This window comes from Sceloporus occidentalis, unplaced genomic scaffold (assembly GCF_023333645.1).
Source record: "Sceloporus occidentalis isolate IW3139 unplaced genomic scaffold, rSceOcc1.0.p SCAF_3, whole genome shotgun sequence".
In the NCBI taxonomy this organism is placed as follows: Eukaryota; Metazoa; Chordata; class Lepidosauria; order Squamata; family Phrynosomatidae; genus Sceloporus; species Sceloporus occidentalis.
In genome coordinates, this window is record NW_028316983.1 from 233,911,656 (window position 1) to 233,931,483 (window position 19,828).

General features: G+C 42.3%; 1 protein-coding gene across 1 annotated transcript in view; it reads left to right on the forward strand.

Annotated features, from left to right (window-relative positions):
- The first annotated feature begins 10,811 nt into the window (after positions 1-10,811).
- FER1L6 (fer-1 like family member 6) overlaps positions 10,812-19,828 on the forward strand; it is a 125,312-nt gene continuing 116,295 nt past the window's right edge. Inside the window, exon 1 of the mRNA XM_089518947.1 lies at positions 10,812-10,884. Within this exon, the coding sequence (XP_089375073.1) occupies positions 10,868-10,884 (17 nt within the window). The 5' untranslated portion in view covers positions 10,812-10,867. The remainder of the gene's footprint in view (positions 10,885-19,828) is intronic.

Consider the following 19,828-nt stretch of genomic DNA (forward strand, 5'->3'; position numbering starts at 1 on the left):
AATGGAGAAGGCCTTGCTTCTGCTAGATCCTCAATCCCCCCCCCCCCCCCCAACAAGTAAGATCCTTCAAGGACTGGCCTTCAGGAATGGTCCCAATCACCAGCTACCTGACCTAAGGCAGAATGGCTGGCACCCTATTTAGTAGTGATGAGTTCATCAGTCTGACTTAAAACCTCAAAACTTTTGGGATTCATGTTGAAAGTCATTAATGACCAAATGTGACCTTCAAAACCTACCTTTTCTGCCAGACAGAGAAGCAGTTGCACATGAAACCCAACAGCTTTCCTCAGCTGCCCCTTTGCAACATGTCCAGTAACTAGAGAGTGCTACGGACGCCCCCCTCTGCCTCCTCGCCGGACACCGCTGCCAGAGCCGCGTTTCTGCCGGGCGGCCTCCTCCCGGGGTGTCGGAGGTGCGCAACTGCGCACCGCCCCGGGAGTGCCGCCCACGGACTGGAAAGGGCACCGCTGCGGGACTCCGCAGCGCTACCACCACGCAGCTGCGCAACTGCGCAGCTCCTATTGGGCTTGGGGAGGGTTTGGGTTAGCCTTAGAGCAGAGGATGCCTGAGGTGGCTAACCTCTGCTCTCTGAACTGCTGGAGAAGGGTGGGGGGAGGTTATGGATGTGGGGGCTGCACGGGCTGGGGAGGAAGGGGATAATATCGCTACGAGCGGAGCTCCCATTGAGGTTGTGTGGGGCAGGGGGAGGTATGGCGGTGGGAGAAGGGACTTGCGTTCCAGGGGAAGGCGAGATCGATGCGTCATATCTATCTCTCCTTCCTGTCCCCCTCCCAACCTAAGGGACCTGAGGGTCACTCCAACCGTGCCACAAACCCTGTCGCTGCTCCTGTGCAATGCCAGATCAATTAACAACAAGTCCCACATCCTCCACGATCTGTTGGAGGACCAAAATTGTGATCTGGCTTGCATTACCGAGACCTGGCTTGGGCCTGAAGGGGATGCTGTGTGGGCTCAGGCCCTGCCTGCTGGGTTCTCGGTGAAGGACCAGCCCAGGTTAGGTGGGCGGGGTGTGTGTGTGTTTGGCCTTGATACATAGGAACACCGTGTCCCTCACCAGGAACCACATCCGACAGACGTCCTACATCGAGTGTATTTACCTGACCCTAAAAGCGAGGGACAGTCTAGGGATTCTGTTGGTGTATCGGCCACCCCGTGCGCTAACGGACTCCCTTAATGAGCTGACACAGCTGGTCGCTGAACTGATGCTGGAGACGCCCAGGCTACTTGTCCTGGGCGACTTCAACATCTCCCTCACGGCCAGCTATGTTCCACCCGGTGCAGCTCGTGAATTCATGGATACCATGGCGGCCATGGGCCTGTCCCAGCTGATCTTGGGTCCTACGCATTGCGCGGGTAATACTCTTGATCTGGTCTTCTGTTTGGATGCGGAAAATCCCTGGGTGGAAATAACAAATATTTCCCCCCTGCCATGGACGGATCATTTCCTGGTAGAGGCAAAAATCAAGGTCGCTACCCAGATCCCTCCCGGGGGTGGTGGACCTATTAGGATGGTCCACCCTCGAAGGCTGATGGAACCCAAAAGGTTCCATAAAGCCCTAGAGGGATACATGGTTGGAAGTGACGGCGACTCTGTTGACGCCCTGACTGGTATTTGGAATACCGGTCTCTCGAGGGCTATACACAGCATCGCTCCCAAGCGCCCTCTCAGACCTGCTTCCAAACGTAAGCCCTGGTATACGGAAGATCTCCGGGCAAGGAAGCAGGAGCTGCGACGGCTAGAGTACCGTTGGCGGAAACACCTTCGCTTAGACGACAAGACTCTCCTAGACCAACTGTTAGAGGACTACGGAGAGGCGATACGAGCAGCTAAGAACTCGTTCTATGGTGCTCGTATCGCGTCCGCGGAGTCGCGTCCAGCAGAGTTGTTCAGGGTAGTCAGGGAGTTAACTCAGCTCCCTCCTGCCCCGAACCAGATCCTTGAACCTTCTAAGGCCTGCTGTGACCAATTTAATAACTTCTTCGCGGATAAAACCTCTCGGATAAGCGAAGGTCTTAACGCTGACATTCAAGCAGAACCTAGGGTAGAGGCATCCAGAGCCTCCGTGGACTTTGTTAAACTGGATCGGTTTGAGTTGGTAAGTACCAATGATGTGGACAAGATCCTCGGAAGTGTTCGGAAGACAACCTGCTCTCTCGATCCCTGTCCCTCGTGGCTAGCGGCCCAGGGGGGACCGGCTGTGACTTTACTGTTACGCCGGATTATTAATACATCCTTGAGGGAAGGGCAATTTCCATCTGTTCTTAAACTGGCCATTGTAAAACCTTTATTAAAAAAGCCCTCCCTCGACCCCCTGGTACATAATAATTATCGGCCAGTTTCACTGCTGCCATTCTTGGGGAAGGTGATCGAGAGGGCGGTTGCAATCCAGCTTCAGGTGGTCTTGGATGAAACGGATTATCTGGACCCATTTCAAACTGGCTTTCGGGCGGGTTACGGGGTTGAGACGGCCATGGTCGCCTTGGTCGATGATCTCCGTCTGGGCATCGACAGGGGAAGCGTGTCCCTGTTGGTGCTCTTGGACATCTCAGCGGCTTTCGATACCATAGACCATGGTATCCTTCTGGGGCGCCTGGCAGAGGTGGGAATCGGGGGCACTGCGCTCCAGTGGTTCCGGTCCTACCTCTCTGGGAGGTCCCAGATGGTGCAGCTGGGAGATGTGTGCTCCGATGAGAGGGCCCTTAAAACTGGGGTCCCTCAAGGAGCCATTCTGTCTCCCATGCTATTTAACATTTACATGAAACCGCTGGGAGAGATCATCCGGAGACATGGGGCGCGGGGTTATCAGTACGCTGATGACACCCAAATAATCTTCTCTATGTCTCCGACTGATGCAGTGACTGAGGATGGCGTCTCTCCTCTCGTGCCCTGTCTGGAGTCAGTAATGGGCTGGATGAGGGAAAACCGACTCAAGCTGAATCCAGAGAAAACGGAGGTACTCGTGATAGGTTCCCCTGGCCCAGAAATGGCGGTGGTTCCACCTGTCCTGAACGGGGTCACGCTCCCTGTGAAGGACTCCGTGCGCAGTCTGGGGGTAAGAAGCACCCCCAGACTGTGCACGGAGTCCTTCACCTGACTGCTCAGGTGAATGCGGCGGTCAAGAGCACCTGTCATCAGCTTCGGCTTATTCGCCAGCTGCGCCCATACCTGGCCCAGAGGGACCTTGAAACAGTGGTACACGCTCTGGTAACCTCGAGACTGGATTTCTGCAACGCACTCTTACATGGGGCAACACTTATACCAAACCCGGAAGCTACAAATGGTACAAAACATGGCAGCCAGGCTGGTCACTGGTACCTCCAGGGCCAGCCACATTACACCGGTGTTAAAAGATCTGCATTGGCTGCCGATTCGCTTCCGGGCACAATATAAGGTGTTGGTGATGACCTATAAAGCCCTAAATGGCTTGGGCCCAGGATACCTGAAGGACCGCCTCTCCCCATACATTCCGTCCCGCACCCTCAGAACATCTGGGCAGCAATTACTTAGGGTTCCTGGGGCTAGGCTTGTCTCCACTACTAGGAAGACATTCTCCATCGCCGCCCCGGCCCTCTGGAATACGCTGCCCATAGAGCTCCGCTCGGCCACCTCCCTGGCCCAATTTAGAAGGGATCTAAAGACCTTCCTTTTCTGTATTGCATTCCCCGACTAAAGTCCAATGGGCCTCCTTCCTCTTCACTGGCAAGGGATTGGCTAATTCGGGGCTTTTCTGTTTTTTATTGAATTTGTGATGTTGTATTTGTATGTATTGATGTTTTTATTATTGTTTTTAACTTGCTGTTAACCGCTCTGATCTGTTGGAAGGGCGGTATATAAATAAAATTTTTATTATTTATTATTTATCTCCATCATGATTTTGGCCATTCAGAAAATAAAAATAAAAGTCAAAGTAAATAATGCTAAGAGTGAGAAGATTTTTGTGCTGCACTTTCCTGTCTTTCCCTTCCAACCTAGGCATGGACTGAAACTTCTTAAGCACAGGTTTTATTGCATGCCTCTGTGCCCATGTCGGAGGCATCCCTTGCCTGATCATGGCATCCCATGCCCAATATTATTATCCTACTTGTGAGTATGTATTTTCCCTGGATAATGATTAACCTTCCATTTTGAAGCCAAGCCCTCCCTCCTGTCCATCTGCCTTGGTCCAGGCCTCGGAGGTTGAGAGGAACTGCTGGACCTCTTACCCTCTCCCTCCACCACTCCCTTCTCCTTCTGTGTCATGTCTTTTTAGATTGTAAGCCTGAGGGCAGGGAACCGTCTAACTAAAAAGATTGTATGTACAGCGCTGTGTAAATTTACAGCGCTTCATAAATAAAGGTTAATAATAATAATAATAATAATAATAATAATAATAATAATATGGACTTCTCCATCCCATTTTGAAAGAATGGGACTTTCCCATTCTTTGCAAAGTACGGGAGAAGTCCGTATTGGGTATGGGATGCCTCCGACCTGGGCACCGAAGCATGCAATAAAACCTGTGCTTAAAAGATTTCAACCCATGCCTAGGTAGGGAGGGAAGGACAGAAAAGGGCAGTGTGAGAGAGACTATAATCATAGCTGAGTCATAGCCACAGACCATTCACCTGTAGGCAAAGACTTTTTGTTTGGCAAATTAACTTGGTTGCTACAGAAAGGGTTTTAATCAGATGAATGTTCTAAGTGGTGTTTTTATTTTATTTTTTAATTCTTGTATTTGTTTTATGTTTCAACAATATTGCTATATTCAGTTTTCTTATAAGCCACCTGGTGTCCCACTTTTTGGGAGAAAGGTGGGGTAGAAATCTACTAATATATTGTTGTTGTTGTGTGCCTGTAAGTCATTTCTGACTATTGCAACCCTAAGGCGACCGTGTCATGGGGTCTTCTGGGGCTGAGAGTGTGTGACTCACCCAAGGTGGATTTCCATGGCCAAGAATGGAATCGAACTCTGGTCTCCAGAGTTGTAGTCCACCACTCATACCGCTCTCACTAATATGTTAGTAAGGGCAAATTTATGTTTTAGTTGTATTTGGATGGATTCTGCAGATTCCTGTATTTGTCCTGTTCCTGTTTAAGAGACACAATAAATAAGAGATGAGACCAAGATAATGAGAAATAAGACAAATAATAGAGACTTTCTTGTCTCACTTCTTTGTTGGTATATCTTTTAATCCTTCTAGGACAGGGACTATGGTAGAGATCCTTGGTGTGAGAATGGGTACTACAATGCATAGCTATCCCTGGTTCCATCAATGAAATATTAAAGGCTGTTCTCTAATTCAGAAGTGGAGAACCTATCACCTTTTCATACCTGTGGAAAAACAGCTCCTACATCACTGACTATTGGTTGTGCTGGTTGGGATTAATGAGACTTGCTGTCCAATGATATCTGAAGGGCCATGCATTTTCAATCCCTTCTCTAAGCCTTCCTTCCAGATGCCAGGGTTCACCATCATACATCTAGTAATTCAGTGGCTAGAATCCTACCAGTTTGTCCCAACTACAATAGACTCATTGAATCAATTGTTGAATGGTGAGTCAACACAAATCATGTTGATTCAATAAGTCTGGTCAGGAGTAACAAGAGGAATCAGAGTAAAGACTTTCTCACTGTTTAGTAATATTTTAGTTGGTTACTAAGAAAAGCATTGGCCCACTGTGGATTTTGAAATGCTTCCAGTGTAATTGACTGATTTCTTATATAATACTCTTATTATATCAGTGATAATTTTGCCTTCAAGTAAACATTTACTTTACCTTGATGACAAAGCCACTTAAATAGTCAACACAATAATTACAAGTTCCACGTCTGTCTCTTGTAATCAAAAGAAAACATAACCTTACTGAACAGAGCTGGGAGTAAACGTTTACAGAGTAGCACTATTTGTATTAGTTAGGGGAGTCAGAGAGATTAAAGTAGAGTTTCTTAGCATAGATTTTTCACTTCACCTGTCCTTTGGAATTTGATGGTCATGTAACATGCATTTCCTCCCAAAGAATCCTGGGAATTGTAGTTTGGTGAGGGATGCAGAGAATTCACCACATTGATGATGAGGGTGGAAGAAGTGTGTGTGTGTTACCACCTAACCCACCAGTTCTCCACCAAGCTCTACCTAAACATCAGCTGCCACCAAATGTGAAGAGTTCCATAAACATTACTGTTACTGCTGCCATTACTGACACTGGAGATTATCAGACAGGAAAAGGACGTCCTTTTCCCATCCTTGTCCCATCCTTCTGTTGTTTAAAGGCATATTACACCAACATGTTCTACCTCATCAATATATTTTGCCATCTAGATCACACTCTGGTGTGGCTTGACCACACATTTCCCAGTTTTGTTCTTTGAAATACTGGTGGGTATGTGACAATAGAAGTTGGCATTTAACCACCACTTAAACAACTGGCTTCAGTGAAACGGAAATTTTATTACAGTGAAATACATAGATGCAAGAAGGAGAAAATAGGTCTAGTATCTCTAACTACAGCATTAAGAGGACAGCAAGAGGGAGAAGCATAGGAGGAAGTGAAGTCAAGTCTAATAATATCAGAAGGCAACAGAGCAGAAAACAAAAAGAAGGAATACTGCAGGAACACCACAACTATTTGTCTTTATTATGTTGCCCCCAAGGCAAGATTAAGGTGGTTGAGGCCCTGGAGCAGTTCCACAAGTAGGACCCCTTCATGCACACATTGGTACAAAATAACAAACTAGCAGAAAAATCTCCCTTTTCTGTCTAGGTTTTCCTGTGAAACTCATGGCCCAATCCCATGCCTTTTAATTAATCATGTAACACAAACAATATTGGTGATAGGAGAAACATCAGGAGAATAAAAAAGTGACTGAGTAGAAAAGGAAGCAAGTTTTTCTCCTTGGCACTGAGCCTCTATGTAAGGTTGCCAGAATGAAAACTGGAAAGGGCTCCTGTACTTTTAACAGTTAGCTAGTAGAGGGCATTTCAACAGACATTGCTTGTTAACTGGTTGTAGCATTCAGACATAGCCACGTTAGTCTGGAAAATCACTATGAAAAGGAATCTTGTAGCACCTTTGAGACTAACTGAAAGAAAGATGTTGGCAGCATGAGCTTTCATAGATTTGAGCCTATGGTACTTCCTCAGATGCATATTTGCAGTGGAGAATTCAGAGACAAACCTATATAAGACCAGCTGTGTGTGAAAATGTCAATTTAAACATTGTCAGTATGGGCATGAGGCAACAAGTTTAGTTTTAACTATGATTGTTGGAGGACAAAGACAGGAGGAAAGCTGTTGCATAAAGCCAAGGAGAATAGGTAGCCATATGAATTAGTATTGAAATGTTATGTGGAAACAGCGAGGAGATGTGATGGAAGCTCATGCTATCAGCTTCTTTCTTTCAGTCAGTCTCACAGGTGCTATGAAATCCCTTTGCATATTGTTATCTGGTTGTGGGACAAGCAGCATCTCTTGAAATTCCTTCCGCACAGGGACAGGAGTCCATTCCAGTTTTCACTCTAGCAGCCCTAGCCATTGAAGAGCCTGAGGCAATTGCACTGATAAAACATTGATAATCTGGGCCTGGTGTTCCCTAATGGCAAATAGTCAGTCATGGAAGCCTGGCTATGCCTTCCTTTACTTCCTACCAGGAAGAAGACATTTTGTCCAGAGAGAATGCCTATTTTAGGAAAGCTCGTTGACTTCATTACTTTCAGCAGCTAACACAGCCTTCCCAAACGTAGTTTCCTCTACATGTGCTGGATTGCAACCCCAATCATCCCCAGCCAGTGCCATTTAAATTTTTGGCCACTCAGATTATTGGATTATATCCTTAACACCCAGATTATTGGATTAAAGTTTGTTCTTGTCTTTGTTCCTACCTCCTCATACCTTGTTCCTTATCCACCCAGCAACTCAAGTTATTATATACTGAGTTTCCTTTAAAGCCTATTTGTGCCTATTTAAAACATCCAGTCTGACATTTGCTTTGCTTTAAAACATCCAGTCAGTGACCTGGGGATGCTGGGTTTTTGGCTCAGTGTCTTGTGGTCTGTCTGGTTCTCCTTCCAAGCTGTTTGTCTTGCATGACTAACCTCAGATGAAACATTGAACCTCTTCCCATCAGATTTCTCAGCCAATACCTCTTTGAATTGGCTTGTTCTGCCAACAGAATCCTCATACAATATTTTGGAACAGATTAGAATTACAGTTTTGTTTAGGTCTGTCTTTTAACTATATTTACCAGAGTGCCTCTGGCATTTGGCTGTAAACAGGGGTTACCAAACAAGTCTAATCCTGGAGATATTTTTCTGTGACTTTATTCCTGTATGTGAGAACTTTTCCCCACGTGGTTATATATGCTGTTTGCTAGACTTGGTGTTGAGTTACTTCCAGGCGACTTTATAATACAATAAATGATGTGTGGGTATGTTTTCACAGAATGAACTATAGCAAATGGATGTGCTTGGCACCTGTCATCTTGGTATCTTCTGTCGTGTTTGATCAGCAGATGAAGTCAGCTAGTATGACTCGGGTAAACATGCCTTATTTCTTCTCAGAAAAGATGTGTACTTTCAGATGGGAGGATATTTTTATTTTAGGAAAGTTATAAACTGTTAGCATGTTTAACTTCTAGCATCAGTTACGAAAACATTGCTTGCTCCTTCTTTTTAAAAAATCATTTATTACAGTTATAGCCCACCTTTCCTCCAGTGAGGTCAGAGTATCATATCTAGTTCTCCCTCTCTATTTTATCTTCACAAGACCTCTGTGAAGAAGTTTAGATGAAGAGAAAGAATTCCATGGGTGAATGGGAAATTGAAGGTGGATGGCCTAAGTCCCAGTCCAGCACTGTAACCATTACACCACATTGGCATATCATCATCCTCATCATCACTACTTTTCATCCTTTTCCTCCTCTTCAACCTCTATTACAGGTTGCTTTTCTTTCTTGTTACTACTAATACTTGTTATTATTAGCCATGGTAGCAGGAGTAATATTTTCACATTCTCTGTTTTTCATTGAGTCCGGTATGGTGTCCATGAAGGATTACCCCCTTTACCTCATAACCTTCCTCACAGGAGTATCTTAATAGCACCTTCCTGTCCATGTTTATTCATGAATAAGTATTGCCCATTTCAATGAGACCTCCACTCTGTGAAGTATATATCATCTGATTAGCATACGCTTATATGCATTTACTCATAAGTTTCACAGTGTTTCTTAGGCACTTCAATTGATAGGCACTTCCACATATTGTTATAATGCACTTTCCAGTGTTCCTCACAATTTTATTCATGAATAAATCTTACCAGTTTCAATGAGACTTCTACTCTATGAAGTGTATATGAGACTTCAGCTGATTAGCATACGCTTGTGTGTATTTACTTATAAGTTCCACAGTGTTTAATGGGGCCTATGCTTAAAACAAGTGTACATATAGCACTGCGGGGTTAATGTCAGAGAGAGATATCAGGCTGCCTTCCAGACAATGTTGAACTGCAACAACCAGAACCCCTAACCACATTGCCAATTGTGAGAAACACTGGGAAGTGCATTATAACAATATGTGGAAATGCCTATCATGCCCACCCTTGCAAGTGTATAATGTGTGCTCTGAAGTAGAGACCCATGGAGATGAATCGAACTTACAAGTAAGTGGGTGTAAAATGGTACCTGTACAGGAATAGGGATTCTTTAGCAGCTGTAGGTGAAGACAAGATGTTTTTGCCTACAGCTGCTATAGTCCCTTTGCCATTGGCCAGGATGTTTGGAGCTTGGAGAGGTGAAGCTGACATCTAGATGGCCAAGGTTTTCTCACCCCTGACTATACCTATCTATATGCAGGAGAGGGGTCTCAGACACTGGAATAACATACAATTTTCACCCCCCTCCCTTGCCAGCATCTTGGGAACTCTCTTTCATGAAAGGTTGGGGATCTTGTAACCTAATACTCAGAACCGCCAAAGTACAATTTGTAGGATTATTTGGGGTAAATCATGTTCTTTGTTGTTGTTGTATGCCTTCAACTTGTTCCCAACTCATCATGGAGGTTTCTTAACCAGATTTGTTCAGAAGAGGTTTGCCATTGCCTTCTCCTGAGGCTGAGAGCATGTGACTTGCTTGTGGTCACCCAGTGGGTTTCATGGCAGTGTGAGGAATCCAACCCTGGGCTCCAGGGTCATAGTCCAACACTCAAACCACTACTCCACACTGGCTCCTGTGTTAATTCTAACACTATACACAGAGTTATGTAGTGCAGATAAGATGGAGTCCACAAAGGTTTGCTTTGGAATATAGTGGATATGACCCATTCAGCTTCTACCTTTCATATCAGGAGAGCAGAAAATCTGCTCCACATTTTAGTCCTCAAGGGAACTGTCCAAGGTGCTGGCCACTATCCCACAAATAGGTTTTGCACATTAGGCTAAAACCTGGAGCGGATTGAGCATCCTACTGGCATGGGATCCACCAACTGACACTGCAGGAGATCATCAAAATAAGACTGGTAAGTAATACTGAACACTTTGAGCTCAGTTTGTAGCAGTTGAAATAAGCTGAGTACCCTAAAAGGATGAGTTATTTTTTGCTTATTGCCTGATGCCACTGGAAACCAATATAATGTCAGAGCTGCCTAGCTGTGCACTGCATCATTTAACTGCATGCTCTTGGGCTGAATTACAGAAGTTATGAATGCAACAGCATGTTTAAACAGCCCCACCCTGCTGGAGTGGCTGATATCTAGCTAAGTTAACAAGAGGCAAACCCAATAGCTGGTGGCAGAAGAAGAGCAACATGCCTCTGGATTAGTTTCAGAAGGCAGAGCCATCAGCAGGCCACTGCCAAGCAAATCTCGAGAACAGGGCAATGGAGAAGCCACCAAAGTAAGTATATTTTTCTCTGTTCATGTTACAGATTGTCCAACAGATGTGGGGTGGGTGTGTGCTTGTTTGAAAGAGAGAGAAATTACATTTAGGAATGTAACAATGAGATTTGTGATACCCTAAAGACCACAGATGGGTAAAGTGTGGACTGTGAGCCACATGCACCTTGCAGATGGTTGTTGAGTACCCTAAGTGCATTCCTACCCCTCATTTTTTTGCAACATTTTCGGATTTTTTAAAAGATTGAAATTGTCCCCCTAGTGATTTCAACAGGAAGAAAGCTAGAGGCCAACTTGTTTAATACTGGCTAACAGATTTCTGATTTATTATGGCATTATTATTTATTATAGCATTACCTTTCTGCTGAATACAACCCAATTCCTGAGATGCAAAGGATGTAATAATGTAAGAATAGACCACAATAGCTCCTGAAATATGCCAGTAGCAAAAATGAAGGTGTATAGTCATGTGTACCTCCTTTTCATCATTCCACTTTATTTAAATAATTTAAATGTCATTATCTTTTTTACGTTAATTATATTTAATGAGGGTTGAAATGTTTTTGTACTCTTTCTTTAAAAAAAAAGCAAGGCTCTATAAAGCCATAACCCTATATACTCAGTGGCATACTCTGCGACTGTCCTAATTTGACAGGGACAGTCCTGATTATTTCCATTTTTCAGCTGTTTTTTAAAAATGTCCCAGTTTCTTTCTCAGCCTCTCCTCTCCCCCTCTCAGTTTACTTCAGTTGCTGCAAACTGAGCTCAGAGTACAAAAGCAGTTTGCACTCAGTTAACTTAGCACAAGGGAGATGAGAACAGAGGCAGAAACTTACTCTTCCCAGTAGACTCAGGCGAAAGCAAATTGTTGCAGCTTATCCTAGCTTGTATGCTATTCCTCATTAATACCTCTTGCCATCTTGACCACACTCGGATGTTGCTTGGCCATATGTGTTTTTGTTTTCACTTGTGAAATGTTGGAGGGTATGGAGTGGGACTTGCTTCTGGGTAGACAAACATAGTACTGTATTTTAAATGTGTAATACTGGAGTCTGAACAAGAGAAGAACTACTTTTGTCAGGTGCAAAAAACATCTGATTCCAAACACCATTTCAAGAGTTCCTTAAGAAGTAGGAAAGACTTTAAAATGAGTTCAGGTTGGCAATTCTATATTAGAACAGGACTGGGAAAAATGCAGCCCTCCAGATTATTTTGGACTGCAACTCCCAGCAGTCCTGGTTAGCATAACTAATGTGAAGAATGCTGTGAGTTGTAGTCCAAGATCTGATTTTGGACTACAGTTCCCATACTGATTTTGGGCAAAATTCCCATACTTTAATATGGCATGGGATATTGAACTCAGTCAGACTTATTTCTGAGTAAATCCAGGCTATACTGGAGGTCTGTAAAGTGGTTGTGCTTCACCTTTTAGAAAAAGGAAACTAATTTTGTAGTGAGTGAGTTTTGTTTGTTTTTGGCTTTAAAATGAAACTCATAAAGACTGTTGTCATTTAATTGCCTGTATGAGTTTCAAGACAATCAGTTCTTGGCACAGCAACAAATGAGCAGCTGTTATACAGGATGAAGACATCTCTCCCCAGGGAAGCTTTGGAGCAGGGAGCAGAACTTAGAAATGTTGCTTTTTGGAGCACAACTCCCAGAATTCCCTAGCCGTCATGGCCAGTGGCCATGCAAAATAGGAATGATGTTTCCAAGGAATAGTAGGGGGAAATGATATTTTTCTGAAGGAGGGAGGCTCATTTGCCATGGCACTACATGCTTTGTAGGCTAAATGTTCTTGGGTCAATTTCTGCAACACTGGTTTAAAACAATATAGCAGATCGTGGGAAGATTCTGAGATCCTGGGCAGCCTCTGCCAGTCAGGCCAAATAATACTGGGCCAGAAAGATTAATAATCTTAACCTGTTACGTGGCTGTTTCATGTATTCCTAATGCCGAACCAAATCTTCTTGCTGAGGAAGTGCAAATCTTCCCCTAGGTAACGATGCCATTCCTGCTTCGGAGGGTGTTTGGAATGTGGTTATGTGAAAGATGGTGAAATGACAAGTAAAGACCCTTGGACCCTTTCACACTACAGAATTATAGCACTATGATTCCACTTTAGCTACCATGGTAACATCCTGTGAAGTCCTGGGACTCACAGTTTCCGGATGGCTATTCAGAATTCTCACTTAGGGAACTCTAGTGGCTCCCTAAACTACAAAGTCCAGGATTCCATAGGAGGCTGCCATGGCAGTTACAAGTGGAATCATAGTGCTATAATTATGCTGTATGAAAGGCACTGCCATCATGATAGCCCTTACAGCAATACTTCCAAGGAGTGTCCAAAAATACATGTGGTGATCAATTGATCTATCTATCTATCTATCTATCTATCTATCTATCTATCTATCTATCTATCTATCTGCTTTTATCTCCACTAGGAAGAAACCATTTGTAAACTCTTGGGTCTTGTAAAGTCAAAGGCTTTCATGGCCAGCATCCATAGTATTTTGTGGGTTTTTCGGGCTATGTGGCCATGTTCTAGCAGAGTTTCTTTCTGATGTTTTGCCAGCATCTGTGGCTGGCATCTTCAGAGAAATGGGTCTTGGGTCTTGCTCTGGCAAAAGCAAACCACCCCAAAATACTTTGGACTGCAACAGAGCAATCTCATAACAATACATCTTCCAACTGTCCCAATTTGGCAGGGATAGTCCCACTTCCCTCTTTTTGCAGATCCAGCATTATGGTGCACTAGAGTGCATATCATCCAGATTTTGTAATGTATAAAAAAATATACTAGAGTGCCAACAATATCAGTGGGATTTCAGAAGTATCTCAACTTCATGAAGGGTAGTTGAGTTTCGTTTGAATTGATGGGCTAGATAATGTGGTTAACCTCATCGCACAGTATTTCAGCATAGAAGAAGACTATTGATTTTTCTTCCTTTCTTCTGAGGCTCTAACTAAAATTGCAATATTCAACTGAGTAATCTGATTTCTAAGGAGCTTAAGGCAAAGAAGCACTGCCAGGAATTTTATTTCCCCCTTGTGTTCCAGTGGAATTCAATGCTTGGGAGATACTTGGTTAGCAATTTTGTGGTTGCATGATGGCAAAAAGAAACATTAAAAGCAAGCACGCTGTTCAGAGTACCTCAAAGGGCTGGATTGCACTGCCTAAGCTTATGATATTTATATTGCAGGTAAAATAAGTTTCTAGTTTATTTATTTATATTGTCCCGTACTTCTGCTTTTGGCAATTTTAAAAACAGCTGGTTTGTTCTCTTGCTGTCTTCATTTGGTTTGGGTTTGATTGTGTTGTTTTTATTATTACTAATATGATATGCCTTGGAGTTTTATAAGGCAAGGTATGATATAAATACAGTGGATAATTAAATGAAATTTGCATCCTGAGATAATTACAATGTCCAGTTTTTTAACGCTTCTCTGTAGATAGAAGAATACAAAGTATGTCTCTCATGAAACTAGCAAAACCAGTTTGTTGCCTGTTTCCTGTTTGCTCAGAAATTTCATTATTTGGGGGGAAAAGCACTCTTTTTCCTGTCTTGTAAGTGAAATATGACTCAGGGTCAAACTAGACATGTGTAGATGGTTTTACAGTGTATTTTAATAAATAGCATTCCCACAAGGCTGTTTAGAAGAGGGGATTGGTGCTACATTAATTTCTGCATTCTTTCTCTAATCCATAGAGTCTCCCTCCAACTGCTATGCTATTAGAACTGTGAAGGAATATATGCACACACCAATATGATAACTGCATGTTTTCACTTGTGCACCTAGTAGAAGCTACCAAGAGGGGAGGTATTTAGATAAATGAGAGTGTTAGACACTTCTTCCCCCTACTGTTTATAAAGAATAGTTCTTGAAGAATTATGTCATAGGGCTGCGCTCTGAATTTCAAAGCAGACTCTGTTTTATTTCACACACTGCATCCTGAAAATGAGGAGTGTAGGTGGACAAATATGCTGGGAAATCTGAGCTTGGAATAGTTCCTTTTGTGCATGGAGACTCCCGGATACCCAGAATCCCACACTCAGCATGACCAATGATCTAGTAACTTTTCCAGCACATAGTTACAGGTTGCCAGATCTCAGGGCCTGGCATTTGCACTCCAAGAATATCTGGAAGCTGCATGATTCCCACTTATACTTGTAAGACAAAATATATTTTCCTGGATAAGCAAAGTGCAGAGAGAACAGTGTGAGGAAGTCAAGCTTGCTTTGCAGTCTTCCCAAAACCACTAGGTGGTTCTGCAGAGTAACAGAAAATCTTCCCCTAGGTTTTTCTGTAACAGAAAAATGCTGTGCAATTTTCAGTAATAACATCAAAATAAACAACATGTGTTTGTGGTACCTGGAGCCTGTCAGTTGACCTCGTAAGCACAGTCTCTTGTCTTTTTATTCAGAAAAGAAAATGACTTTGGCTGGTCTTGTTCCCAGGATGATAAGTGGTGAAGAAACTCTCTTGTTCTTGCTGTTGAGATGGCTGTTGAAGTTAGTGTAGCTAACTGATGCAGGATCTAACTATACTTATTTTAAATCATTTATGTTACTTTCCTAAGAAGCCATTTTTGTTTTTGATGGGAGCTAGGGAATGCTTTGGCATCTTTATTGCAACACCTCACGGGGTTGTTGTGAGAATAAAATGGAGAGGAATGCATGTACACTACTCAGGGCATCTGAATAATATCTGAAGTATGCTCCTCAAGGTGGATGTGGCCATGAAATCGTGGAGAGAACACAGCAAACCAGTGAATTAACTCAAAGTGAAATTTGCCCAAAACTGCCTGTTCACCATTGAGGTCTTGATAATTTATTTTTGAGGAGACAGTGGAATTGTTTCTTATACTTCATAACCAGCTAATTCCCAGACTTTTAAGATGTTTCCCTTTTCTCTAGTTTGTACACTGTGGCAGAATTCCTTCAGATGGAGATGATGATGATGAGGATGATGATGATTACTTTATACTACTAACACACACACACACACACATAAACATAATATATCTAAAATCTACTATTGTCACATAATGGAAAAGACATTTATCTTATTTTTTATAATATTTCATCTTATAGTTCTGCTTTACACTATTAATTCCATCTAATTCATTAAAACTAGACTTTTCATCCAATCTCATCGAATTCCTTAAAAACGATCTGATTTCCATTAAACTATCATATTTCCTATTGCTTTTTCTACTATTTTTGTTCTGCTTTTTTTCTACTATTGTTTTTCCTTCTGACAAATTCTGTCTTTGTTTTGTCATCTTCTGGTAGCCCCCCCCCCAATTCCTTATATATTACATACATTTGGCCATGTATTTTTTCCAGTAGTCCCTAACTTGAGTCCATCCTTCTTTTTTGACAATTTATTTTTCAACCAACGGGTTGTTGGTTGAGAATTCCTTCCTATGTATATTTACATATTCATTCTTTATTGAGGAAGAATAAGACACATTCCTGAATGGTAGAAGCTCTTATATGAGCAGGAAAAAACCCACTGCAATTCTTATTAAGCTAATAAGAGACAAGTGGAAATGCAAATACCCAATTACTGGTTCAATTTAGTCCTTGTAAGTAAAGGCCATTGCAAAGTATGCAAAATAAAAATACCAAAGCACAAGCAGATTAAAAATAAGAGACACAGGAGTGTATCACATGGGAGAAATTCTGCACAAAAACGCAATTTAAAAGCTGGAATAAATCCGCAAAAGCGGGTTGATTTTCACACACGTTGTTGTTAAACTGATGTTAACCCAAACGGAGAGTAGACAAAAGCCACTCCTTTTTATTTTTGGGATATTCCGAAAGTAAAAAGCAGCGGTTTTTGTCTACTTTCCATTCAGGTTAATATCACTTTAACAACGACGTTGTGTGAAAATCAACCCGCTTTTGTGTTTTTTTCTGATTTAAACCCCCGTTTCTGCATAAACTCCATACAGTACAAATGTATTTACAAATGACTGCCATCTGCACCCACAGCTAAAGGCTAACCTCTGGGTTTCTTTTTTATCATGAAAAATGCCTTCTCAAAATTGTTCTGCAAATGGAACTTTGTCAAATGTCACAGCCGGAAGCCAAAAGCTTTCAGTGTTTTTGCAGCATGATTTGGAACTGCAGAATTGTCAGTGTCTCCCTAGTGGTTCTCCCGCCACTTTTTTTGCTTTGTTCCTTTATCATTCTAAATAAGGACATTGACTTTATGCTGAAGTGGAAACATGTGACTTAGAAACTGGAGCATATCTATAAAACTTATTTTACCTGTCAGCTGTTTGTGACAAGTCTTAGATATGAAGCTATATCCTGCCAGTACAGTGTCTGGTCTTACTGCCATTTGTTTTTCCTTCAGATTAGTAGTTCTCAACTTTGGGTCCCTATATGTTGTTGGGCTACAACTCCATCATTCTTAATCATTTATTTTATGTGTTGGAGATAATGGAGGTTGAAATCCAACAACAGCTGAAGACCTAAGGTTCTGCTTTCCACATTTTTCTTTGCTATGGTTTGAATACCTGTACCATTGTCAACTGAAGCCTCTCTTTCTTTTTAGAAAAGTCTCTTACTGCCTGATTCCATATGCCATGATTCCCATATATGGTAGTATTAACTATTTGATTGTTGTTGTTGTTGTTGTTGTTGTGACTTCAAGTTATTTCTGACTTATGGCGACCCTATCATGGGGTTTTCTTGGCAAGATTTGTTCAGAGGAGGTTTGCCATTGTCAGGCAGAATTATTTTTCATGTAACCACCAGGTGACTTTCTTTCACTGTTCACTCCTGTGCTTTCTCTCGTTAGATTTTTCTTTTTAAATGTATTTTTCCCCAGGGAGTGGTGATTCAAAACATTTGAGATTTATATATATTATATAATAAATAATTGGAATTGGCTATCTGAAATCATGAAGCTAATCTGGAGTTAGAGCAATGCCTTTTTTTTCATTGCTGTTTCTTTGTGTATTGTAGACAGCTAGTATGGTGTAGTGGTTTGAGCACTAGGACTATGATTCTGGAGACCAGGTTTTGAATCCCTGATCAGCCATTGAAACCCACTGGGTGACCCTAGGCTAGTCATACATTCTCAGCCTCAGAGGATGGCAGTGGTAAATCTCCTCTGAAGAAACTTGTTAAGAAAACCCCATGACAGGTTCAGCTTAGAGTCGCCACAAGTCAGAAATGACTTGAAAGTAAAAAACAAAAACAAAAAACAGAAATATGATGGTGGGGGGAGCCATTGCTTTTGTCGTTAGACAATGCCAGCCAAGGTTAGATTATTAATGGTGCAAATAAACTGTTGCTCCAGGGCCCTCAGCTATTTCTGGCATTGCCCACCCACACTTACAGTCACATACCTTCTGCACCTTGATGTTGTTGAGAAGAAAATTATCTTGGGAAGAGGATAAACATAGATCTCTCTCGTGGTAATGTTTACTGCTTGTCCAGTTTCATTCCCCAGCTGTGTGAGGAATGAAGTGCACTGGTATCACTGTCACTGGGATGCCAGTCTTGGTCATACTAGCTGGGACCCAATCATGGGGGATGGCCAGAGATGTTCTCTCCCTTGGGTCTAAAAGGGATTGATGCTGGTCTCAGGGAAGACTTGGTCCAGCACCGCCACTAAGTCTGATCCACTGCAGTGTAAAACCAGCAGGGCTTTTCCTTGGTCCTACAATCATTGCATGCATGTTTACTGAGAACACATAGGTCTTTGCTTGCTCTCAAACTGTGGATCTACCCATCATAGGAGGCTAGGCTAGCTCCCTCCCTGTTCTCCTTCTGCTAGGGGGCAAACTTCTTTTTATTTAGCCAAGCATTTAGCTATTAACTAGTTGCTGTGGCAAGGTGTTTTGATTGGGGCAGAGGGTGTTACATATATCTTCATTGTGGGTGTGTTCAGAACTATTAAAAAAGACCAGGATGTGCCATTTAGTAGGCCCTCTGTATCCAGAGATTCTGCATCCAGAGATTCAACCATCCACAACTTGAAAATATTTTTTAAGAATTCCAAAAAGCAAACCTTGATTTTGCTTTTTTATATAAAGGACACCATAGTACTATACCATTGTTTATAATGGGAGTTGATTGTTCATGGACTTTGGTATTTAAGGGGTTGTGGTGGTCCTGGAACCAAATCCCAGAGGACAGCAAGGGCTCACTGGAGGTTGTTCCTACTCTTTCTGTTTTTATTTTGGAGATCCATACATGTTTTGTTTATCCCAGAACATTTTCTGTCAGCTCCTGGTACAATTAGAGACTTTAAATACCAGTTCATTTTATTGTAACCCAATATAAAATCAGAAAGAACAGGAACAATATCTGGGACTTTTCCATCAGTCTGGAAATGCCCTCAATTGCTTTTAAACTGTGCTGTTAGAAATAGGGTAGTTTACTTAACAAGTTTTAAAATTATGATTTTTTTAAAAAAAGCGGGTTTAATTTGCATTGTGAGCCTACCTTGGCTCCCATTTTGGGAGAAAGATGGGATATAAATTAAATAAATGAATAGGATTTTTGCACATTGCACAAACAAGTTTGTGGTGGGTAACAGACTTGGAATTCCTCCAGGATCACAAACATTCCTGTCTGGCCTTCATGTCAAAACTTCCCCGTCTGCTTCCTGTTCCAGCCTTCCTTGAGAAAAAAAAAATGACGAAAAGGGAGATGTTTGAGCAGCAGCTGATTTTTGAAAGTGTTCATGACAAATATCCTCCTTTTTTTAATTCAGCATTATTTTTATAGACTTACTTGTAGAGCTTCTTTTTGAGAAACTAACTACTGCATACATTCCCCCTACTGGACAAGATAAAGAAATAACAAAGCAAGTGCAAAGACAACCTTTCATATGACTGTGTTTTTACGGGGATTTCCCTTTGCCATGGGCTCTTGCCTTTTCATACCAAGACAGCATGGTTAGTAACAAATATATCC